This window comes from Dermacentor andersoni, chromosome 7, assembly GCF_023375885.2.
Source record: "Dermacentor andersoni chromosome 7, qqDerAnde1_hic_scaffold, whole genome shotgun sequence".
Taxonomy (NCBI): Eukaryota; Metazoa; Arthropoda; class Arachnida; order Ixodida; family Ixodidae; genus Dermacentor; species Dermacentor andersoni.
In genome coordinates this window covers 169,155,755-169,181,160 of record NC_092820.1, presented here as the reverse complement: position 1 = coordinate 169,181,160, position 25,406 = coordinate 169,155,755, and the positions used below count along the sequence as shown (strand labels likewise).

At 47.4% G+C, this 25,406-nt stretch overlaps 1 protein-coding gene across 9 annotated transcripts in view; it reads right to left on the bottom strand.

Annotated features, from left to right (window-relative positions):
- The window catches only part of LOC129385277 (uncharacterized), a 283,848-nt gene that overhangs the window by 11,216 nt on the left and 247,226 nt on the right, over positions 1-25,406 (bottom strand). For 3 of the 9 annotated variants that reach the window (XR_008612855.2, XR_008612854.2, XM_055071713.1), the window contains 2 exons: positions 2,183-2,373; positions 773-1,115 (listed from right to left, as the gene is read on the bottom strand). Coding sequence is in view for 3 of the 9 variants with exons in the window: in XM_055071713.1 (XP_054927688.1) it covers positions 1,072-1,115; positions 2,183-2,373 (235 nt within the window). In the remaining 6 variants the exon portion in view is untranslated. Of the gene's footprint in view, positions 1-772; positions 1,116-1,137; positions 2,108-2,182; positions 3,227-4,640; positions 4,699-10,411; positions 10,711-25,406 lie in introns of those variants that run through there. The other 6 variants (XR_008612852.2, XR_008612853.2, XR_008612851.1 and 3 more) reach the window with 5 other exon arrangements.

Genomic DNA, 25,406 nt, shown 5'->3' with positions numbered 1-25,406 from the left:
CTAAATTGTTTGAGATTCATTTGTAACATATCAATTTTGTGCGCTGTAGATGTACTATTAGATGCAATTCACAAAATTGTGATATTATTTTTTATTGTTGAGTTACAGAGTTTTAAACGTGATAGTTTCGTTTTCTGAAAGTTTGAGATTTGTGCCAATCTTTAATAAAAAATTTACAACATAAATGAAAAATTCGAAACCAGAAGACAGTAGAATTTAAGTTTTTCTTTTAAATTCAACAAACCTCAGCAAATTTTGTGCAGTGGTTGCCGAGAAAAACTAATTCACCTTCTACATGTATTTAGATAGGAGCATCCGAGATAAAGCTTGCTCTTAAGGAGGAGGCCAAGCTGCAACGTGAGCCCTCCCTCCCTCCCCCCCCCCCCCCTCCCCCCCCGAACGAAATTTCTGGCTACGCCACTGGTGGTAATGCATGAAGCAATTATTGCATAGAAAAGGTCGCAGATGAAAAACAACTGCACTGCGATTGATGCATCTATGACCACACTGCTTGCATAGCGCGAGCTGCGAAGTATGAAACTGAGTGTAGCGTGTAAAACATAGTCGTGACGCTGTTCGAAGGAACACTCATCACGCAAGCTTATTCGGAAATGAGGGCGGTCCACAGGAAATAAATGAAGAAAAGTAAGAATGCGTGGCGAAAGAAGGTTTGGAGTAAGAAAAAGGAAGGGGGTAGCAAGGCGGGGGGCGGGCGGGGGGTGAAGGGGCGGTAAAGCCGAGACCGAAAGGCGCGTTGGCAAAAAAAAAAAAAAAAAATGCGGGTGGCGGAGAAACCCTGAAGGCAGCAAGCAATTGGCTGTTTGGTGAAGGCGCGCACTTCAACGCGTCGAGTGGCTTGCGGCGACTGCATACCGCAGAAGAGACTCGAGTAGCTGGCAAGCTGCACGTTCCGGCAAGGACACGCAGTGTGTAGAAGAAGCCCACGTGATCAGCGCCATAGCAGAAACGAGCAAGCGAGGAATTGACGAAAAAAAAAAAAAAAAGACAGAGCGAAACAAAAGCGAGTCAGGCGAACGGCTGAGGGCACTTGTGGTCGTCTTCGTGATGCCGTCAACTCGAAGCCGTCATCCGCTCGTCAGCGCCGCCGGAAAGACCTGCGAGACAAGAGCGGGCAAAGGGAGAGGGAGAAAAGTTGGAAGTCGAACACGAATTCGGCGTCCGGAGAGGCAAGAGATAGGAGGAAGACGAAGAAAGAGGATTAGACAGATGGGAAGACAAATTAAACTCCAGGGGATAAGTCAAGGACTCTCATAGGCTGGGAATGCGTTCTTTGTATATCGTATAGAGTTACTCAGTGCTCTCTGGTTCTCTGTCTGGTTGCCTAAGTACACAGTTGTTGAGCCAAAAGACTGTCTTCTTTAAGCTACGTTAGCGTCTGGCATTAACACATACACGTGATGAACATAAAGCAAGTGGCGTGGATGCCTATGCACAGGTAATAAATGAGAGAAGTATGATGTGAATCCGATGCCCGCATCTCAACTTTCAACGCTCGCGCGCACACTTGTAAGAATTAATGCGTTCATCATCGTCGTCGTCGTAATTTATGCCCTCTGCAGGACAAAGGCCTCTCCCAGCGATGTCCAATTACGCATGTTTAGCGGCAGCTGATTTCACCTATATGCCATGCATGCGAATTTCCTAATTTGACCACGCCACCCACTCATCTGTGCTTCTTCGACTACGCTTCCCTTTATTGTTCTCTTCACAGGCCTACTGACGCTGGCTCTATAACCTAACTTAACCTGTCCTTTCATAACCTAACAACCTAACCTAACTTATCCTATGTTCCATTAGAAACAAGGAGCTCTCCGGAACAAACCCAAGTCGCGCACCTTGTTGGTGCTGCAGCTACGACACTGTAACGTAGGGTAACCTAACCTAACCAAACCCAGTGTGGGAAGAAAGCTCCGAGGCAAACATCGAGTAACGGGGCCTATTGATGCTGCGTTCCCGAGGCTCTGGGTTCGTCATCCGTCGTGGTCTCCTTTCGAAGTTTTCCTCTCCGTCGCGCTCGCGTGTTTCCCATACCTGTTTCGTAACCGGGGCGATGTAGGAATGTGTTTGCTCGGACACGGGGCGGCCCCTGAGAAGAAGCGCGTATATGCATCTCGTGTTTGTCTTAGGGAGTGTGCGATGTGCGCGTGTGTAAACCGTATACCTGCCACTGCCGGAGCGTTCGTCGACGGCCCGTCAGCCCGCCCATCTCTTGCTCTCTCTGTCAAAGTCGCGGTTGAGCCCCACGTCGTCCTCTCGTGCGTTGTTTGTCCACCAGCGTGCCGACTCGGCAAGGCATCCGGCGAAAGTTTGCGCACCGCAGTCTGTCGCAGGGGTGGTCCCAGTTCGAATGGCCTGCTGGGCAAAAAAAGGAAAAAAAAAAAGATATCAGCAGACTTTAGCGATTGCTCCGACTCCGAACTCGATCGCTGCGACACCATGCAGGTTCTCACAGCCAGACATTAAGAACAACTACTTTGCGATGCACAAAACAGTGCATTCGTCTCCTGTGACCTGCGAATACGTGCGCATATACGTCACCACCATCTGAGTCTGCGCGATGAACGAGACCCCGGCCGCACAATTGTCAAGCACGAAGGTTGCGCAATAGTGTTGATATGACACCATTCTCGATTCGGTTTTCACCTTTCGAAAATCCCGAAGATTCCCCATACGATTTGTCGTGCCCTTTTTGTTTACCCACATAAATTATTTTTAGTAGTATTGGGAATCACAACTTTACGTAACGTACACACTATTCTATTACGAAAAAAAAAAAAGCGCTTCGGTGTATTGCGCACGTCCCGCGCACTAATTCTGCAGACACATTGTTATCATCATTGAATAATCAGCATGAAGTATGTCTGTGATTTTTGTTTATTCTCATTTCCATGCCCAGGCTATGACGTTGCGCTGCTAAGCCCGATCTTGCTGGATCCAATCACGGCCGCGGCGGATGCATTTCGACGAGGCGCGAGATGCCGAAACGCCCATGTACTGTGCATTTAGGTGCACGTTGAAGACCCCCATGCAGATGATCAAAATTAATCCGTAGATCTGCAACACGGCGTCCGTCATAGTTATATCGTGGTTTTGGCACATAGACTCCCAGAATTAAATTTTTATTTCTATAGTAAGGAACAATCTAACTCTTATATATATATACATATAAATTAGCGGACATAAGCATACAACACAGCGACTCACGCACCCTCAGGGCCGCCGATAGGCGGCTTATTGTCAAGCGTCGGCGCACGGGATACATTGTGCAGTCACCGAGGTTCACATGCGTTGCCATCCTTGCTCAAGAAATGCGAACAGAGAAACGTCGGCGTCGCCACGCGCACCAGAAAACAAATGCGTGAATTTTTTTTCTAACTGTCGTATAATGTTAATATTTGACGTTGACCCAGTGCCTTTTGAATTATGGCTAGTTTTGTGCAGTGTGTTGTTATTTGCGTTATTTCGGATTTGTGTTCGCTGTAGTATTTTAGGTTTACTTAGCGTATTGAAAAGTTCGGACTATGTGTGTTCATTGAATGTTGCCTGTTGTATTTGTACTTATTCGCTTTTTCCACGTATGTTATTCCTTTTAATGGACTGACTTGATTACTGCGACGCGTTAGTGTACATTTGTACGCATCTGGCCTGTAAAACGGCTGCCGTTGGCCACCAGACACTTTCACGTGGTTTGTAACCGCTTTACGTCTGAGGGACCCCCAAATGTAGTTGGAAAATAAATTGATTGATTGATTGATCTGCTGCAAAGACGTGCAATTGTACACGTGACAGAAGTGAAAATTCGCATATGCTCGATACGCTCACGTGCTCCATTTAACAGCGAACCGCATAGTACGTGTGCAGGCGCAGCTCAAGAGCCGCGGCCTGAACGGATGTCTTGGTCAGATGGATGTGTTTACCTGCCAAATTATTAACCATGTGTGTATGGGAAATTATGTTCAAGTTATATGTACTTTTTGTTATGAAAAACAGAAGCGTGCGTATTTGATCTCAGCATGCACATATATATATATATATATATATATATATATATATATATATTCTCGTAGTAATGACGGTCAAGGTCATGGCAGCAAAGCTGCGAATGACGAAACTAGCTTCCTATTGGGCGAGCTCGTGCCCACAAAAACAGGCTGCGCTCAAAGCCCAACGATAGCGGCGAACACATTCGGCGATCGTCGAAAGCGATCAACGGGTCAAGCAGGCCGGCATAGAGAATTTTAACAAGAGCGGACTCTCCGATAGAGCCCAGCGGCCGAATTGACTGTAGCGCAGCAAGTGGATGGGATTAACACCTTCCGGTTTCGGTCCTGGGCGCGCGCGTTTTGAACGCCAGCTGGTACGCGCCACGCCGGCTCCGCTGATCGGCGCGGCATCTTTTTGTCGCTTCTACAGCTGAACCTCGCGCGGCATTGGCGTGGTATCGTTTTGTTATTTAGTAAAAATGATTGCGAACCATCTTTACAAGCGTCCAACGAATCTGTGCGACTTGCAATTAAATAAAGTAAACGCAAGGTCTTCTGAAATTATGAAATGTTTATTTTGCTCTATATAAATGCTCGTTCCGGGCTTTTTTGTGTATTCATCCAAAGTTGTCGCACCATGTATGCAGTGAAAGCAGCAGTAGTTGCCGTACGAAGCTCCACCGGACGCCATCAGCTGAAAAAAATAAAGCAAATTACAGGCACGTACCATATTGGCATATAGACCTAACAGGAATAATAATAATAATAATAATAATAATAATAATAATAATAACTCGAGTTATTTCTATAAAACCTAATACATTCATCAGGCCTGCCAAAGCCACATTTGGGTTGACTGGCAGAGCATGACAGGCAGCATACAAACTGTTACAATATGAAGAAAGAAAATAAAGAATTATAGGGAAGCGATAAATGTGTATACATACACTGATACACTCATACGCATTTACAATACATGTACGTATATGCACACATACAGGTTTGAGAAGCACATCTGGCGCGCACAATTGGCCCCATGCCACACGATCAGTTTGCATGGCACAGTAAAAATGAGTACATGATTATAAACAGAATGAGTTTAAAAAACGGAAATGCTCCAATGAAACGTTTGCTGAAACAAACTGCCTCGTCACATTTTTGACCAAAGCCACTCTATAGGCGTAACACAGGAGGAGGTAAGTGAGGTCTATTTCTTTATGTATTGTAACTGCTCAAATCCGCACGTTTTAGTGCTTTCTTGAGCTTGAATTTTGATGTGGACTGCAGCACGTTACAAGGTGGATAATTCAACAACGCAGGAACATAGTATTCGCGCATTCTTTCGCGGTATTTTGTTGCACAAAGAGGTACTTGATAACGCCATTTTGGTCCAAGGCTACGGGGGGTTACATAGGGTACTTTATAACGATTGTCCCACAAATGTCTCAGGGCTATTGTACGCAGTAAAAGCGAAGAAAAACCTGGCATTGATAATACCTTAAATATGTCGGTGTTGCCTTCAAGACACAAGTCATAACCTATAACTTTTAAAAGGGAACGCATTAGTGAGTTAATTCTTTTTTGCCAACGAAGAGCGCAGTGTCCGTGGGCAGTAATTCCGTATCGGACAACACTATAGCATAACGCATGCGCTGTGGTTTTCCTGACTGATATCGGCATGAGGCGACGGATTTTATAGAGTAAGCAACGCACTGAGCGAATCCTCTGACAGACGTAAGACACATGCGAATTCCATGAAAGATCGCTGTCGAAACGCAAACAGACATATTTTACAGGTGCGTATATAGTCGATAGGATCGCAAGAACATGGATTGCAATGTGAATTATGTAATATTACTTCCCTAGTCAAGTGTACTCTCTTTAAAGGACTTCGAAAGCAAAAGAGTTGCGTTTTTTAATACGTTAACATTGATTAAATTTGTTGCGAACCAGTCCATTGCCTTCGTTGTTGCTTCTTGTAAATGAGGAGCTGCATCAGAATATTGATTTGCACGAGAAACTAACACTGTATCGTCTGCATACTGAAATTTTTTAATGGGGGCTGCATTAGACAGATCATTAACGTAAATGTTAAATAAAAGAGGGCTTAGGACTGAACCTTGTAAAACACCGGCTTTGATTGGCGAAAGTCTGCTGTGAAAGTTTTGAACTGAGACGTACTGAAATCGGTCCCGGAGAAAATTATCTAGAAGTGACAGAAACAAACCACGGAATCCTATCATCGAACGCTTCGTTAACAACAAGTCATGGCAGACACTGTCAAATGCCTCGCTTACATCAAGAAACAATGCGCACGCTACCTGGTTAGTTTCGAAACAGAAATTCAGGAAATCGGAGAAATTATCGAAAAGTGCCTGAGTGCCTTTGCCTTTTATAAAGCCGTATTGCTGTGGTGATAACATGTTAGTATAAAGGAAGCCATTCATAGTGAGCAGCATATGTTTCTCTAAAATTTGTGTTATGCAAGGTAAAGCTGATATAGGGCGGTAGTTTTCAACTTTGCCTTGATATCATTTCTTATAGAGTGGTATAATGATTGCCGTTTTCAATCTGACTGGAATAACGCCACATGACAAGATATGATTAATTATTGCTATCAAAACGTCATTGATGTAGCTGTAGTTTCTTCGAAGTTCGATGACGGAGACGCCATCGGCGCCTACGGACTTGTTGAGTTTAAGACTAAAAAGAATCGTTTTTAGGTCACAATCAGTCAGCAATGGTAGATGAACCTTGCATGTTACTTTCTTCTAGTATGGATCCGGATGTGGTCTGGGAAAACCCGATATTGTAGAAAAAAATCATTAAAATTATTTGCTATACTCTGGCCATCAGATGAAAAGTGGGAAAGAAAGTAGTTATCGTTACGTAGTTTTTTACCAACACCTCTGAGGTCATTTATTAGGTACCAGGTTTTACGGCTGTCAAACCGGGCATTCCTAAACTTGTTGCGAAAGCGATTGCGTTTAGCGAGGTGAATAGCTGCATTAACTTTGTTTCTGCAAAGTTTAAATTTTAAACGAAGTGTGTTGCAGTTAGGGGCTCTGCGACACAGACAATGCGACGGCACAATGGATTGCATATCTTCTTTTATAGCAGCAAGAATTTCCGCTGACATCCAACCATCATTCGCGCTGCGCTGTTTAACTGTTATAATTCGAGTGGATTCTCTCCTAAAGTCATCGAAAAGAGCAACGAATTTTTCATAAATTTCAGACGGGGGCACGGTTGATAGAAAACTGTGCCAATCATATTCTTGGACTAGTCTATCAAATAACCTTGGATCAGTTATTAAAATTTCTTTCTTGGAGGCGCTAGAAGCAATGGCGACAGAACTACTGTGGAATTAATAACTAGATTACATGACCGCACATTTATGTGGTCGATACATGAAACCGTAAGGCTATCAGTCAAAAATTATTCGCGTGTGGCACAATGGATTGTTTTCTCGAGGCCCCATTTTGAAATAATGTCAAGGTAATCACTGACAGGTGCCTTCGTAAGACAGAGTGTGTATATTTATATCGCCTATCAGGCACACATGTTCATCTAGAGAAAGTGACGATAAAGCAGTAACTAGCTCAGACAGAAACAACCGTGTGTTGAAGCGCGGAGGGCGATAAACTGCAAAAATGGCGACTGACAGCTCAGGAGTGCTCAGGCGAAGCGCTACCGCTTCAGCGTGAACGAAGGAAACAGTTTCGAAACTGACCACTTATTTTTAACAACAGCGACGCCTCTTCCTTTTCCTACAGGACGTGTGTACGGAAACATTTGATAGTCTGGCAGAGTATACTGCGCAGTACATTCCAATGAGATGTTTATTTCTGTCAAGACGAAAACATCAAACAAAGAGCGGACACTTGAGGTGGCAGCGACGAACTGGTCCCAATGTTTCTTAATGCTACGTATATTGACATGGCTTATACGAAAAGCATTTCCTTGTGGATCAGAAAAATTTGAGCTTCGGAAAAGTTAGTGGTGGTAACAAAGCCGCAACTGTTCATACTCAAACAATTTCATCAAGATCGGACTTGCGACGCCCCTTCTGATTTCCTTGCAAAAATTCTGCCGTTTTTTGTACAGCAAAATTTATAATTTATTTCCTTGCTCTTTAACTGTGCCACCCGAAAGAGCTATCGGTTCTCACGAGTTGTATTATCATTCAAATACAGGGGTGGAAGCACTCCCAACTGACAGAGCTCGGCGTGCCTCGAACCATTTCCTTGAGCCTCGTGCAATTGCTGAGCAAAGCTCAGCAACTGGACCAGCATAGCGAGGGGAGGGGGGGGGGGGGTGCGACGCCTCGACTGCGCAAACGGTGTACGGCGGTAACGCCAGCTGCTTTGAAATCAGATATTTTCAATTTCACTGCAAGTTGCGCAATGAAGGAAGTCAAGTCCTCATTAGATTTAGTTGGAAGGCCGTGAATTTCAATATTGCATCTGCGACTGCATTGTTCTAAGTCATTCAGCCCTGCGTTTGCTCTGTCAAGTTGCTCCGCCTGGGTAGTCACCGTCGACGACAGAGACAACCTGCATGGGTACGAAGCTCTCATTTCTGATTTGGTGGATTCAACGAAGGATGGTACGGAGTCATATTTAGCGGAGAGAACATCAACAGATCTCTGCATTTCCTCAACAGCATCTGAAATTCTAGCGCAGGTCTCCCCAAACGTCGACAGCTCACCCACTTTTAGAGCAAGCATACTGACAGTTGTGCACAACTTGTCAAGCCTCTCGTTCACAGACTTCAACTGCTGCGCGATAGTACTGTCCGCCTGACCTACGCATCCAGAAGACTGGCTTCCCGTGCCGCTTTTGCCAGCGGGACAGTGCCACGTTTCGCGTTTCACGAACGACATCTCTGCAAACGTGCCTTCAGCAACCGCACAGCAACTCTTTCCTATGTGAAAGCTCGTATTACAAGTACAGCATGGCAAACATTTCCCATCATCCGGTATAATGTTAGAACACGTACCACATAGATGAGACATTGTTGTGCAATCAGCGGCAAAACAACACAATGAATAGGCAGGTAGGGTATCAAACTCGCCTGCCAACAGCAAAGTACGGTATCAGTATCCTGAAGTGTTTGTCGCTGACTGAGTGTCCGTTGAAGGAGCAGTCTTTTTAAGCGACAGAGGAGACACCAGGTGGCAGAGGAAGTCCTGAGCAAGGCCTGACGCTCGTGACGTGATGAAGGCAGCTTGCAGAGCGCAGGAGGGCGGTAAAGCGCATGCGCCGAACGGATCCTCAAATGCGCATGTCTTTAACCTTGCTAGTGGGTACAGCCGGTCCCTCCAAGTGTATTCGAGCGTCGGCGGTGAGCCTGCCAACAGCAAAGTACGGTATCAGTATCCTGAAGTGTTTGCCGCTGACTGCAGGGTAATAGCAGGGTAATCCTGCGTGTAGAGGCGAAACGTGCGTAAGTAGTGAATGGGCGGGATTACAAAGACATTCACTTTTACATACATTTCGTAGCAAATAGACTCCTCCCAAAAATGTCATAACATATGAAGAAAACATCTGATTTCCAAGCATTCCCCATTTCTGCCCTTTAAGAGCACAAATACATGGGCGACTGCGCGTTTCCAAAAGAACTTGGCTTCAACCGACGCGATAGTACGCTGCGTATATCAGAAGTGGCCACAACACAGGCTCTCAACCAGGCCATGCTAGACGCTCGCAGAATGCCTTCTACTCACACTGAAGACAAATTCGCGGGTGCAAAGTCTGTTTTAAGTCGCTCAGAAGACAGAATTTTCAAGTTCTTGGTTTTTAAGCTCCTCGGCGTTATCTTTTGAGCATCCTGCCGGCGTAAGCAACACACTCCCGTGTTATCACTCTTGGCAATCGCTCGTCGCGTTTTCGACAAGCGTGAGTACCGAAAGAAGGTATATGCTGTTGCAGGGCCATAAAAAGCGTAACAAGCTTGGTCCCACTAAAACTGGGTACACGCCAAACTAACTGTCACCACGACCGGCTTGCTTTCAAGCTCACTGTTTCACAACCCCATGCGCAGCGAGTATGGCGCAGAAGTATCCCAAAAAGTTACGAAATTACAATAATTTTGGTGGTCAGAGAATGCGTCACGAACTTTTCCCAGTAAGATTCAGTACACGCAAAACCGTCACCACAGTCGAGTTGCGTTTCGCTAACTGGGTCACAAAGCCGGATGCGGCAAGCGTGCCCCAAAACTACCGAAATAAGTTGCAATAATGTTGGGGCTAACCGAAAGCGTCGCAAACATCTCCCAGTACGAGTCATTAACTGCGCCAGAACGGCCGAGTTGTTTTTCGCTAACTGCGTCACTTGTCGCGGTTTTGTGCCGCAAGCCTAAATTTGCTTGAAATGCGTCGCTGACTTTCAAACACAATTTCTCACCTTGCCGTAGTCCAATAGTGCAGTGGTTCCGTGTCGAAATGCAGAAGGAACGCAAGAAAGCACCGGGAGCCCAACACACAGGCTACACCCAAAAAGAGACCGGTCGCCGAACAGGCGAACTTCACATGCGCAGCCGGCCTCGCTCGCTTCGGTGGCACGTCTGGCGCGTCATATGGCGCGTCTGGCGTGCCGCTAGCTTGTTGCTAGGTAACGCAAGAAAAATAGGTCGCGAAGTATAAGTTCACATATACATAAAACTTTTTAGTTTTAGCGGGAAAGAATAAAAAAAAAATAAAACGTTGTCTGCAAGTTCATTTCATTCTTTTTTTCCGATGCTCGCGTCAACTAGCGGATGGGATAATTAACACTAGGCGTGACATCTTTCCTGTTGCCAGTTTTTGCCCGATTGTCCACTCCTCTTGAATTTCTTTCTCTATGGCGTCGGCTTTTATATATCACTCGTCGAAGGTTCTAGTGTAACCGACGGTGCCCCGTGTAGTTTCCAGAAACCGCTACACAATTCGTGTCGCGCATGCAATATACAAGGTTCGGCGGGATACAAGGTTCGTGTCGCGCATACAATACAAGGTTCGGCGGGATACATGCGCGACAGATAGAATGAACGATAATACTCGCGTAAGTTCCAAATCATGCAGGCGCGTCTCGCACTGAGTGATAACGTGCAACATTTGTTAGCCGGTGAACAGTGGTCACCGGAGAAAGATGAACAAACACACGTGTCAATATCCGCAATCTTATCCGCCGACATGCTGACCAACCCAGCAGCAGACAGCAGCCACACCAAAATCGGGAGGGTAGGCAAAGAAAGCTTCGCTATAAAACGTTGTACAATAGCTAAGCCCTAAGCGCGTCCGGCTACCGATTACACATTGCCGCAGGTATACGGGAGTTCGGATCCCAGTGACTGTGGTGGGCAAATCTTTGTTGTTTCTTCCTAATATGGCGAGGGTGAAATTGAGCGTGTGGTGTACGTATACGGACGGACACAGCAAAGCTCAGCTTCGAGCTCTCAGAGCGCTGTTCCAGTAAAATGATATCAAGAATTGATTATGCCAGAACGGGTGGCAAGGATGGGCCTGTCAATCTGTCGTATAGAAACGAGTTCACAAAGACTCGCCGAACGTTTGCTGATGATGCGGAGCGGAAAAAAGCTTTTACCGCACCGTCATACTGGCAAACAGCAAAGTTTCGTACATGTCGCTTATATGACGTCGAAGCGGGCTTTTTTTTTTTTTTCATTACCTTCCTCTCGCTCTGTAAAAGCCTGCGACGTGGTCGCTCAGGCACCGCATGCTTGATCTACTTCGATGTGGCATGGTAATCGCTTCGGCGTTTACCTATATACCCCGGAATGATAGCGATGACGTTGCTTAATTACCATCACGACCACGGAGTATGATAAAACAGGAGCGCTTACTTGCGTGCTAAGGCAGTACAACTAATCTGCCTATTCAGGCTTCGTGCAGCTACACATAGACGGCGTTGAAAATTATTACTAACCCAACTGTCTCCGAAAATTCTTGCTAACTTCTATTGCTAACATAAATTGTTAATAGGGAAGAAAGAGATCAAAAGGATGTCATCCACTGCCTTGCCCGTGAGCAAATATAAAGATCCAATTGAATATTGGAAGGACGAAACAGAAATGTTGAGAGAGAAGGCAAATAAGTCTGGGGGAGGGGGGGGGGGAGTTCTCGATATTCACCCGTGTCAATGGTCTCCAATACGTTCTTAGCAGCGAAAATTTGGTACGTGCTTCATGTGCTGTGCACGAATACGCTAAACATTCAGGAGATACACGGTCTTTGCCTCTTTTGTTTCGGGCTCCCACTGGGAACGTACGAGTCACACGAATATGTTTCGATCAGTGAACGCTGGTGGGCTGGGATTGACCGATTTGTTTTTAAGACAGATTGTGTCAACATTTATTTTCTTACGAGATCAGAGCCATCCATTCTTGCACGTTATGTTAAAAGTTAGATTATGTTGTTATTTGCCTCACTTAATCGTCTCTTGTGCAGGGCGTACGGGTATACGTGGTTATCTGCGTGAAGTATAGTGCCGGCGTTCAACGTATTAAAGGTTCGTTTTTCTCTGCAGTACCTGTGCGAACTTAAAAAAAATAACGGCTGTATAAAGATCTCGTCGGCATAATGATGCTGGTACTCATGTATCGCACGATGTATGGAATCGGGCCTGGAAAAGATGTTTTCTAAGCGAATCAAAAAAATAGTACTACGCCCATCAACCAAATCTTTTTTTCAGCTACACACCGATGCGTTTCCCGTGAAACCATGGCCACAAGAAAATGGCCTATTTGTACCATGTGGTATTAATTGCCTCTTTTACCGTATGCCGGAGAGTACTGATCACATCTTTTTTGACTGTTGGGATACTGTATTTCACTGGGACATCCTGCAGCGAACTTTAATAGAGGACCTCCCTATAATGCCATACGGAATTCGTTTTTTGCTGGTTCAGTGTGAGAGCGACATACCGTATGATGTGTTTATGATGCACGCAATTTGGAAGGCGCACATGGCGGTGAGGCAAGCGGATGTAAACGCACGGCGAACCAGAGGATGCTTTATCGTAAGTATAGCTTAATTACACCAGGGATGTATATTGTGCAGGCGAAGGTCAGTCGGAATGGTTGCCCGTTCCAAATGATCTCATTTCGTTCAAGCGATTTTCATCATCCCACGCCAAACAAAGCGTCTTTGACGTTTTTTAAGCATTATTCAGTGTCATTTTTTCTGTAAAGCGTTTCGTTCATCTGTTGTTCTTTGTACACGATGTACCTTCCAGTGAATAAATAAATAAATAAATAAATACGTCCGTGGCGTAATGGTTTCAATATCGGGCTTCCGGTGTTTGAGTACTGCCGCTTGACGCTTGTAGTCATGCTTATTTAATTATTTATCACACATACTTTCTTTAAATTGGCGAGTTTACATAGGCACGAAGCCGTTTGAAGGCAGAAGGACGAAGTTTAGGCAAATCCATATACTACCCATAGTTCCCGTGATGGCTGAACCACCCTGCTTGCACCTCCCATAGACAGTATATAGCGCCACAGTTCCCTTTAGAGAGAGCGAGGGAGAGAGAGAGATACAAGCTTTGATGATATGCTGGAGATGTTAGCCTGGCTGTTCGCCTGACATGCTACTCCAGGTGCTGGGTGATGATTATAGTAATTGTATGAAACTCTACGCCTTGAACGATGCACCTCTGGTGGGATGAAAACGTCATGGAAGGGCTCTACTCACAACGGCGAACTCTCGGCGCAGCAATTGGCTTATCGAGCTTGCTTCTTCTCTTTAGTTGTAGATAGTGATGCTGATAACTGACATAATTCGACTACAAGCGTTTCATGCGATGTCGGCACCGTTCGACTGGCCGACAAGTACCATTCGTACTCGCTGGAAAGTCGTGTTTCTTTCTTTCTTTCTTTCTTTCTTTCTTTCTTTCTTTCTTTCTTTCTTTCTTTCTTTCTTTCTTTCTTTCTTTCTCTTCCTTTTTTTTTGCTTGTTTCTCCGCACGATGGCACGCATTAACAGCTCGCGGAGAAAGAAACAGGGAGAGACCAGGCTACGTTGCCGGCAATTCTGGGTAAGAGTGGAGGCACGCTTGGACGCGGGTTAACGGAAAATATATGCATATCACACAAAACGACGAGACGTGGATCAGTGACACATGTGTAATGTTGCGCAGCGATGAATAAAGGTTGTTAGAGATAGTAGTGCGATTTGGTTGTTCTTATGCGTTGCAAGAAGACCACGATGTTCCTCGCCACTCGTGAGCGAGGCGGACAGCACAGCTTCTCCATGTGTATTTTCTCTGCTCCCAATGAACTTCAGTTGCGAGGTAAGGCTTGTCTTGTGTCTACCTTATTTTGTTAGGTCTCAGCTGCGCGCTTGTTAAACTTGCAAGAGCGTGAAGAATGAAAGAGTCGGGCTGTGGACGAAATCACTGTATATAAACCTAGACACGGTGCGTCGTCGGGACATTTGGACGCACCAAAATCGTTGCCAGCGGTCCTGTGTCTCCTTTCGTGGGACCGACATAGGATTGCAAGAACAGAGAGTAAGAAAAAAAGGAACAACGATTCAGGAGCGAACCAGACGACCGCTACTAGCAATACAGTGTATTCATTCTAATTTTGATTGTTGCTCGTACGGGCAGCCGTTCATAGCCGGATTGCAATCTGGTCTCTGGACGAAACATGAAAGAAAGAAAGAAAGAAAGAAAGAAAGAAAGAAAGAAAGAAAGAAAGAAAGAAAGAAAGAAAGAAAGAAAGAAAGAAAGAAAGAGTTGTACAACACAGAATGTAGGGTCGACGACGAGTGAAGATTCAACGCTGTGACGCAGACAAGCGTGATACGTGCACGCAGAGAGCGTCGATCCCAAGGGGCGCGACCATACAGTTTATTGCCACACACGCGCAGTGCACACGTGAGCCTGGGGACCTCGGTTTGGAAATTAAGCGGTTGTTTGTCTATGAGTAATACCCGCCCGGCCTCCCCCAACGGCCTCCGTGCGTCTCTGCCTACGCTTCCTCTGCGTCTCTCCAGCGCTTCGCGACAAGCGACGAGCGAGGAGGGAGGCGAAACGCAAGCGGGCATCGGCGGTAAAGCAGCAAAGAGCGCGACATCATCTCAGGTCCAGGTCCTCCAGCGCCCCGAATCTCACTACGCCCCCCACCCAAAGGCAAACGCCGGGCTCTCTCGTGTCTCGGCAGCTTCCCTTCAACACGCGCCCACCCCCTCCAGCCTGCCTGCCTCTTCCTTCTTTCCTCACAGTGTCAGCATCACGTGATGTCATCCCAGCCAGCGGCGCGTCAAACCTCCTCCCTTCTCGCTTCATCTCCGCCACCGCCTCATCTTGCTCCGTTCTTCATCCGTCCAACTTCCGGCGCAAACCCGAACGCGTGCGCGCGAGAGAAAGATGGAGGGGGAAGAGGCTTTCCCTCCATGCCCGGCAGCTATGCGCGCGGCCCACCCTCCAACGACTACTGTCGGTGCTGCCTCTGCTATATATACCTTTCCTTCCATTTTAGGCGGCGGTGGCGGCAAACGCTGCACACGCACACACACAGAGAGAAAGACGACAGTTGTTTGAACTGGGATTTGTAGCAGTGACGGCGGCGGCGTCTCCCTGCCCTGCCCTGCCCTGCTGCTGCTCTCCGGCAGCGGCAGTATATAGCGGACGACTATGCATCGTGCGAGAGCTCGGGAGTACGGGCACTGCTTGGGTGCGTATGGGTGTGTGTTAGCAGGCGGTGTGGAAAGGGGAGCCGCTAAGAGTTGCGCAGTAGCGCTCAGAGAGCTCGCTTCCGCGCCAGTTCACTCAGAAAAGCGCCGCATCGCACCGCGCGCCACACGGCACTACGCCATCAGGGACGCCATAGGCCAGTTCGCTCTCTCTCTCTCTTCAGCGTTAGAAAAAAACCTGCCGCGCAGTGCCCTCATCCTCCGCCTACTTCGCCGCCCCCGGCCTTCGCAATTCACTTCCAGCCCTTACCGAAAATCCTGCGCCTGCAAGCTTTGCTATAGCCTGCATCGCGGCAACGGTGCGGCGTGGAAGGTGCGACGCCACGCACGGGCCTAGAAACGCTGTTCAAAGCGAGCGAGCGAGCTACCACCGACCGGCCGCCAGCATAGAGGACGCGCTAGCTCGGTGGCTCGATGCGTTGAGAAGAGAGGCCCGAAGCTGCTGCGCTGCGCGGCAAAGCACTCCGGCATCGGCGGGCGGCTCTGTTGACTCGACAAATTTTGGAGGGGAAAGTCTGCCGTCGCGCCACAACCGCCTCCTGCAGCGTGCCAGCCGCGTCCTGCAGCCCTTCTACAGGCTATATACCGCCAGAGGACTCTGGTCTAGCTACCCGCTTCTCGCTGGCCTGCACACGATACAGACGACGCCAGTGACCTCCCTTTCTTTCCACTCACTTGTAGTCGACTGCCTGGTGGCTGTTGGGTGCGGCGGCTGGCTCGTCTAGGTCTAATTGAACTTCGCGCGAGCCACGAGGCCAGTGCCGCGCGCGAGCCTCTAAGCTAGTATTTAAAACGCTGAGTGAGAGAACTGAGCGGGCCCATGAAAAGCCATCGACGCGTATAAGCGCTGTCTAAGGGGTTCCCTGCTTTTCTTTAGCAGACGATGCATATTGCGACACAACTCTTGTCGTGCATGCCTCCTTTCGTCCGTTCTTGGGGTTAAAAGATGCTATAGCATTACGGAAAGCCGATTCGAGCATTGTGACATATTACGGCACAGTGTCACCGTTTGGTTTGGAATGTATACCGCCGTATATTGCTCGCATCAACTATCCAAACCCCGAGCAACCAATACCCTTCATCGGCAGCTGCAACTCTACCAAAATGTTGCGCGAATGAAGCACTTATTACAAGGAAGACAATCTATAACGTAAATAAAGAAAAAGATTGCAGCGCTAACAAGTAAGCTTTTACGAGGGCCCATTCGTCGTCGTCTTCTTCGAGGGGACTGTGTTCCGCCGGCCTTCCTGAATGGAGGCACGAATCAATATATATAGCTGCTATATATGTGTTGGCACATGCTGGCAGTTTTGTTTTGTTTTACATGATTTTTTTACGCCTGGATTATGTTGCTTCCGCAAAGCATGCCCAAGTGCGAAAGCGTGACGACGCATGAAAGGGAGAAAGCCGCCGCCGGTAATTAATTCCTACGACACAGTCAATCAGTACTCGCCAATCGTTACATATAGTTGGCCACTGAGACCACGCTGGAGGAAAACAGTGACGTCGCATTAAGTGCGGACGTGACGCTCGCGTGTTCGTCAAAACTTAGAGGTTTCCTGTCCAAATACTGCATGTGGGTTATGACTTGTGAGGGACGCCATGGTAGAGAGCTCCTGATTAATTTTTGCCACCTGGTAATCTTAAAGGTGCACCTAAAGGACACGAGTGTTTTTTGCATTCCGCCTGCATCGGAATGTGGCCACCGCAGCTGGGATCGAACCCGTGACCTCGTGTTCGACAGCGCTATACACCGTAACCACTGAACTACCAATGCATGCGAGTTTCCTCTAAGTCGGCAACATCACTCCTCCTCCCCCCCCCCCCACCAAACCACCAAACAAAAAGTTAAAAAAAAGTAAAGGAAAGGAAAAGAAATTTCTCGTAGGTTATTGCGAAATGCTCTGATGTTACGGCTAACAGCACATGACTTTTTTCACAGTGTTGATTTAGCTAGTATTAACCGGAACGTCAATGCATTTCGGCACGAAATTTGAGGATGTTTAGAAACTGGTGCTGAGAACGGTATTTAATTCTGCTAAAGTATGGATCAGATGACTATTGCCCGGCTCGAATTGCGCACTTGGGACATAGATAGTAAAATTAATAATTGTAAAATTAATCAGTGATGCGTCGTCAATTAATCGAGACCACACTGCGTTTTTTAGTCAACCATCCTTAAAGTAATCAGCCGGTGCTACAAAATAGCGCTATACTCTACAGCAGATTTATTATAAGTACGTTTCTAGTAAAAGAGATCACCTGTAAGATCTAATATACCAAACGGTACAAAGTGAGTGGCAGAGCGAAGAAGAAACACGCTAGCAATGCACACACGCACACGCAAACACAGACACACACACATAGAGAGAGAGAGAACTTAAGAGACGGAAGCAAAGAGACTCAGGACGACAAAGATATTCGATCCACTGATCTCGTTATCGACATGTTGTACTGCGGCGCAGAGAACACACAAGCGAGGAGTACACACACTTTGTGTACCTCGGACATATATCTCTCCAGCTTGTACACACACGAGGTATGTACACACGTATAGACGTATAACGCATGTCCACCGGCGCTGTAAACAACGTCGCCCGCCGCGGCGGCTTGTTCGTCGGGAACTTCCCAAAACCACCTCGCCGTCGAAGATGCCAAACAAAAAGGAAAAAGCGAGTGGAGTTATACGTCTGTAGTTACGACGAAGCTCGATTAGAGAAGCGAGAGAGATGCCGCGCACTAAATTCGTGCAGCGTTTCGAAAGGTAAGGTATAGATCTAGCCAGCCGATCGGATTGTAGGTCGTGCCGGTGCAATGTATTTATCCGCGTTGCGGTCATCCACCGCCAGGTCGTCGTCTGCTCTCAAGATGTCTATAAAGCAGACGAATAGGAAAACGGTAAGTACACCTCACGACGTGAAGGAGTGCTACGCGCTGGCGCGCTGTTTTCCTGCGGCGCGCACATATATATATATATGCATGCTCATGCTGAAGTATAATCTTCCGCTGCCGAGAACAGCAAGAACACAACGGGAAGAAACTGGCGATTACACAGCATTGTGACATCGAGGAGCTACGTTATTGGTGCACCGCGTGTTCCTCCGGGGCGTGCATACACCCTCATGTTGCCCTATGTCGTCTAAAGCAACACACAGACGACAAGGCACACGGTCAGTGTACGACATGACGTCAAGGTGCTTTGCGTGCGTACAGTCTGCTGAAAAGAGTAAAAAAACAAAAATAAATAAGAGTTAGTATGCATGCGCAAAGAAACCAACATCACCTTGGCTGATTATTATGCTGCATACCTATAAGAAGCGCCGAAACAGTGCCCTATTTTTGTCGCGTAACTTTAGAGTGTATATACACTTTCGTTTTGGAGTGATCGCAGCAGAGGACCTCCCTAGCGTCCGTCGCACTGCACTCATTTAGGCACGCAAAGTGCAGATCCCGAGTTTATAGAGAAAGTGTTTTGGGGGAGAGGGGAATCCGAAGAACAAGGCCGCGGAGAGACACAGAGGTGAGAAATACAAAAGAAGAGCGAAGGAGACAGTGAAACGTATAAAGCGGAGGTGGCGAGCGTCAGCGTTATGATCCTTCTGACCAATATTGACTTCGGAAAACACTAGGAGGTAAAAGGAAATAATAATAATAAAGCAACTCTTCGCGAGCGCCGAAGCCACGGCTCGGGCCTTTCGTTTTCGCGAGACAAACCTCAAATATTTGTTTCCGACAATGTGTAGACGCACGCACACTTACAGACACTGCTAAAAAGAGGAGGAGGGCGCGGCACTATCTACGCGAGCCATGGAGTGAGTGTATACCGTGCGTAAGTGCGTGTTTATACATTATATAGACAGATACGCTCACAGGACCGATGTGCCCTCTGGGGCCACACGCACGCACACACCCGCAGCAACAGGCGCGAGACGATGCTGAGAGAGAATCTGGAGAGAAGAGGAATTGGGAGAAAACGGGAATTTATTTATGCGACGACGAATCTCAAATAGAGACGTTTCCGAGCGCTTTCAGCTGCGTACGCTGTGTGTCTGCTTGTTTTGTACACGCGAGTGATCGCTTCAGTTGAAGATAAGCGATTGAGAGAACGCCTCGCAGTGGATTTTTCGCGGTCTCTCTCGTTTGCAGGGGCACCGCACCTTTTGTTGTGCCAGCACACATGTATAACAAGCCTGTGGCTACAGACAAACATTGACGCTCGTCATTTACGAATCGTTTGCCCACGTCTTGTGTGTAATGTAGCACGCGTTCCAACTCAGTTTGATCAGTTTACGCGGTTATAATATTTGACGGAGAAATATTAACGTCCATAGCGAGAGCTGACTGGCGGCTTGTAATTAAAATGGTCGCGACGTGAGAAGCAGATGGGAATGCGCAGTTGAAAGCTAGAATGAGCATAGTCGGCGAATGAGTTGTTCGCTCAGGAGACCTTAAAATAATTTACACCCTTAAAAGTAAGTAGGAATGTAAATGTGTCTATAACTTACACCCTTACACCTTTTTGAGTGTACGGGTGTGAGTTATAGGCACATTCGCGCCCTTCTTTACATTTAGGAGGTAAATTACTCTACATTGTTACGGGCCGCTTAACATCACGTCAACGGTAGGACGTCATCGCATTTGTATAAATGAATTTCCGACACTGCGCTAATCAGTGGAAGGGTTTAATAAACACGATTGGGCTTTGAGTGGCCACTGCATAAACAGTAATTACAGAATCGCGGATTCTGTGCAAAGAGCCATCGGTGTTAAATAACTCGCCTGTATGATTCATACTCGCTGTAGCGGCGACCATGGCATTTTCTCGCTGAGTACGCGAGGTCGCTGGTTCGATTCCAGACCACTGCGGTCGCGCATTAGAACGGAGGCGGACTGCAGAAACGCTGCTGTGTTGTTTTGGGGCATTATTACTAAATGAATGAATGAATGAATGAAAATGATAGGCGACCTTTATCTTTGTTTTAGGTGTCTCTTAGTGGCACTTGCACCTCGGCGTAGGTGTTCTTTAGGTTAACTTCAGACGAACGCAACGCACGAACCAAATAGAAAGAGCCCGCGAGCGACTGCGAGTTCCTAAAGACTACGATTCTGTGCTTTGGTGTGCGGCAATCAGTGATTTCTAATACATTCTAATTATTCCAGAGACTTCAGTAAGTGGACTTGTAACTAAACTCATGCTCTGATGTCATATCTGTAATGAAACCCGTGAATTATGTCCTGAACTATTATTTTTTTGTATTTTTTCTGATTTATATTGACTTTCGTTCTCGATCGTCTCATTGATTTCTAATTATTTCTAATTATTCTATAAATTTCAGTAACTAAACTTGTAGCGAAACTTATGCTCTGATATCACATATCTATTATGAAACCCATGAATTTTGTACTGTACCATCTTTTTCTATTTCTTTCTTATTTATTTTCAATTTCCTCCCTGGTCGTCTCAGGAGGTGAACCGGAAGGGCTGCGCAAGGAACAAGAATGTCACTCCATGCTCGTGCCACTAATAAATAACTCTATCCTGGGGATATGCTCTACAAAACGTACGATTTGTACAATCTGATGGTGCGGATTCTCTGCTCAAGAAATGACGTGAGGAAGCTACTGAATAACAAATAAAATACCGAAAATGGTTTTTATTTAAACACGTTCTTATGCAGTCCAATAACTCCACACACAAGTTTTCAGTATGCACCCCGTAACATAGCTAGTTTGCACCTAGCTTGAGTAAGGTTAGTTTCGACGCGTCAACGGCGTCGTCAGAAACTCGCAAAAGATCTCTTGGCCATAAGAAACGTGCGCTGGGACAAGGATCAATGCAAGTGTATAGCACAATATTGACGAATTAAAACCTATTTAGCCTAGAAAACAGGTCTAGCATCCTGTATACAGAACTGCTTTGCTATACAGCTGATCTTTACTCCTTAACAGTGTAAGGAAACACAATTACAGAAATACATATATGTAGTAATAAGGAAGAGCATCGGCGTTTGTCTCCCGTTTTTCTTTTGTTCCACGTGTTTCAGGGCTTGCCAACAGCGGTGTGCGAATATCGGAGACTTTGGAATAACGAATGGAATAGCGCCTTATTCGATGCAGTCTTCGAATCGAATAGTCCCTATTCGTGAATACGAATATTCTCTCAATAGTTTTAGAATATTTCAAGTCACCAACTGTGCGCGATCAAGCATAAAATTGGAGCAAATGTGTGACACCTTTAATCCCTGTGGCCATAGTAGATGTAAAACACGAAAGGTTGCGCAGTGAAGCAAGCTATACGTCACTCAGAGATCCGGACTTTTCCGGCTATAAGCTGCCATCATGCGCTCTCACCACTGAGTCCTGACTATGTGAATAAACTTTTTGTTTGCTCCTAATGCTCCATTTGAGGCTTTAATAGAAAACACTCCACAGCGTACAATGTAATGAAGGAAACTTGCTAACATTGTGAATACACAAGGCTGTGAACATCGTTTTATATTAATGGGGCAAACGGCCGCTTAAATATTCGAAAAGTATTCCCTATCCGATTTCATTCGATTCGCTTCTGGTACGTGCTATTCGACTCGCATTCGATTCGGTCTCGAAAATTACAATTCGCACGCCCGTAATTTATTAATCGTGTGTCAGGACAGCCCACAGCGATTTCGTTACAAACGCGACTTATCTGCGACTTTTCAGCCGCCACCAGGTCAATGGAATAAATTTCAACTTTCCGTCGTCGAACACATCGAGGAGCCTGAGCTATGGCGACTCGATCTTCTTTATTTCGACTCAATCAACCTGAAAACTATCTCAACTGATAAGCTCCGAAACCGGACGTTCTGTGATATACAGCGAATGCGAACGTCTCATGCACCGATTCTCCTTCGTACAACTCTGTGCGGCCGCTGTGCGAGCAAAGCTCGTTCAAACGCACGTGCTATCCGACTAAGCTGGTACAGGCCCACCAGCAGGGCTGACATAAGGGCCGGCCAGATAACAAAAACGACACACACCACCGGGGCAGCCACCATCCGTGACTGGTTGCCAAGCCACAATCCAAGCCATCGGCGCAGCCGGCCTACGTCAATATGTGCACGCCCTGACAAAAAAGTGTGCCATTCTTCTTTCTTCGACCACCGCAGGTAAGAACGCCAACTGCACGTCGACGACGGACGACGACGTAGATTCGCCACTCGTGCGGATAAACACGTATCGCTGCGGGCAACCTTGGGAGCCGGGGAGGGGGTGGGGAAGGGAGAGGGGCGCAAAGGGATCCTTAAACCTCTGGCGCGCGTGACAGCAAATATAGACGCATTCCCAGGCACACGCTGACGGACGAGCCAAGCAAGAAGAGGAAGAAGAGACTCGAGCGAAGAGTAGAAAGTCAAACGCCCGGCCGGTGTGCCGAGAGGATGGGAAACAGGTGGCGCTCGAACGTGACTTCAGTGGACGCATTCCGGTTTCCTCGGTGCTCTTCTCGGTGGCGTTATATCTGTCCGAGTCAGGGCCTCCAGTACGGAGCGTGCGCTCAAAACAACCCCACTCCCTCGCATCCACTTCCCTCGCCCTTTCTTCTTCGCAGGGCTATAACCGCGCCCCGCACAAAAGAGCCGCGGAGGTCGCACGTGCTCTTTGTGGGCCGCCATTGTGAAACGCACAGAGACCACCCCGAAACCGTTTGCTGTTTAAACTTTCACATGGGGTTCCGCAGCAGGAGTGACCCAAAAGTGGTGGGCGGTTGGCGGAAAAGGCAAGGATCGGTGTAAGGGGAGAGTCAGCGTTGTCTGCCATTTCGCACATCTTCTTCGCTCCCTCGGTCGCTTTTAGCGCAGAGAGTTTGCGAACGAGGCAGCAAGCAAAGCAGGATGATGGCCAAAGACTGTGGCCCCGGAGAAGTGATGCCTCGAGCACATAGAGGGGTGAGTGCGAACCGCAGAGAGAATGTGTTGGGAGAGAGAGAACACAGGGGGCGTGTGAGCTACAATGCTGAGTGCGCGGCGGTTGACGATATCGACGGCGCGTTGGCTCGCCCTCCCTTTCTCTTTTTAAAGTATAGCCGGCGCTGCAAGGCTTCGCGTCGCAGTGTATACCTAGCGTGAAATCCCTAGTTCCCATAGAGGCCTCACGAACCCCGGCCTCTGGCGCACAACGCGGCGGGCGGAAGTTCGTGGCAGGAGTCAACCACAAACACAGCTGCTTGTTTGTTTCTGGGCGAGCCTGACAAAGGACTGGACGATCGGGAGCTGTTTAAAAAGGGGAGAAGGCAATAGGGAGAGGGGAGGAGGAGGCTGGAAAGATAAAGGAAAATGGGGAGGGGGTGGTGATTTCAAAGGACAACTGAGGAAGTGGGCGAGAGAAGAGATAGCGCTCGCCCTACCGCACGACACAGAATGAACGAAGCTCGTGTGTGTGTGTTTGTTGAAGGGTGGCGAAGAGAGAAAACGTTAGGTCGATATCCGATCGCGTTTATGGGGATTAAGCAAGCAGACGATGCAAGGGCTGCTCTACTGCGTGCAGCTCGGAAACTGTCGACACCTGGCGGTGCTCTGGGAAAGCTACCCCTCCCCCCTCTCCCCCAACCATTATCACTACCGACACCCCCACTTCCCCCTTCTCTTAGCGCCATCTTTTTCCATAGCTCCATACGTATACACATATAGTATACGAAGACACAAATCGAACGACCATTATCCGTCTGGCAGCTTTCGCTGGCTGGATATATGGTCTCTTCCTCCTAAAGCTAGCAAGCTATTGCATGCATACGCTGTGTGAAAAACGAACACACAGCCGTTCGGTGTTGACTCGTCGCTGCACTCAGAAGTCAGAAGAAGCCAAGGAGGGAGGTCTTTCTCTCGTGCAGCCCGATCTGGCCACGTTATTGTCCTGCATGCGATCGCGCGCGCGCGTTTGTGTGTGTGTGCATGCTGTCAAAAAAGAAGAAAAAAGAAAAATGTGCCTCTCAGTGACTATTGGCCCCGTCTCAGGCGTGAAATCTATATTCTGGACACGAACGACAGAGAGCGTACGCCAGCTGTGTCCGCGCTAGCTGCTACAGTTCCCTGAGAGCATCGTCCTCACAATGGCGCGCATTATCTGTGTCGCAACTCTTCTCGGCTACACCTTGCGGAGCCAAAAAACGGCTTGGCTATTTGGATAGCCATCGCTTCTTATATCTTTCGGCAGTGTATTTGATGGGATATATAACGCGGGGTAGACAGACCCACACCGACGGTGGTGGCTGTTTGACAAAAGTCCACGGTCTGGGTATTTAATCAGAAAGCAATTCGTAAGGCCGTGGTAACCCTCCGCGATATCTCAGCGCTTATAGTTGTCTGCATGCGACTGAGCTCGAAGTTGCGGGTGCGATTCCCGCCAGCGTAAGGCCGTATTACCACGAGGACGGAGCGCAGAAACGCCCGTGTGCATGAATTTAGGTGCGCAACAAAGAATTCCGACTGGTGCAAACGACCGTAATGCCGCCAGGACGTTATACGACGGCTCACAATTCGCGTACCCGGGATTGAGAGCGACGGGTGAGGACAAACAGTATTTCCTTTTCTGGCAAGTATGGGCATTTATGACACCTGAGGCCGGAAGTGTCTGCGTAAAGAAAGAAGAGAGAGATAAAGATACCCTTGTATGCTTAGTAATTTTCTGCTTAAAGCAGTTGACAACACAACAACGACGCGACAGCGGCT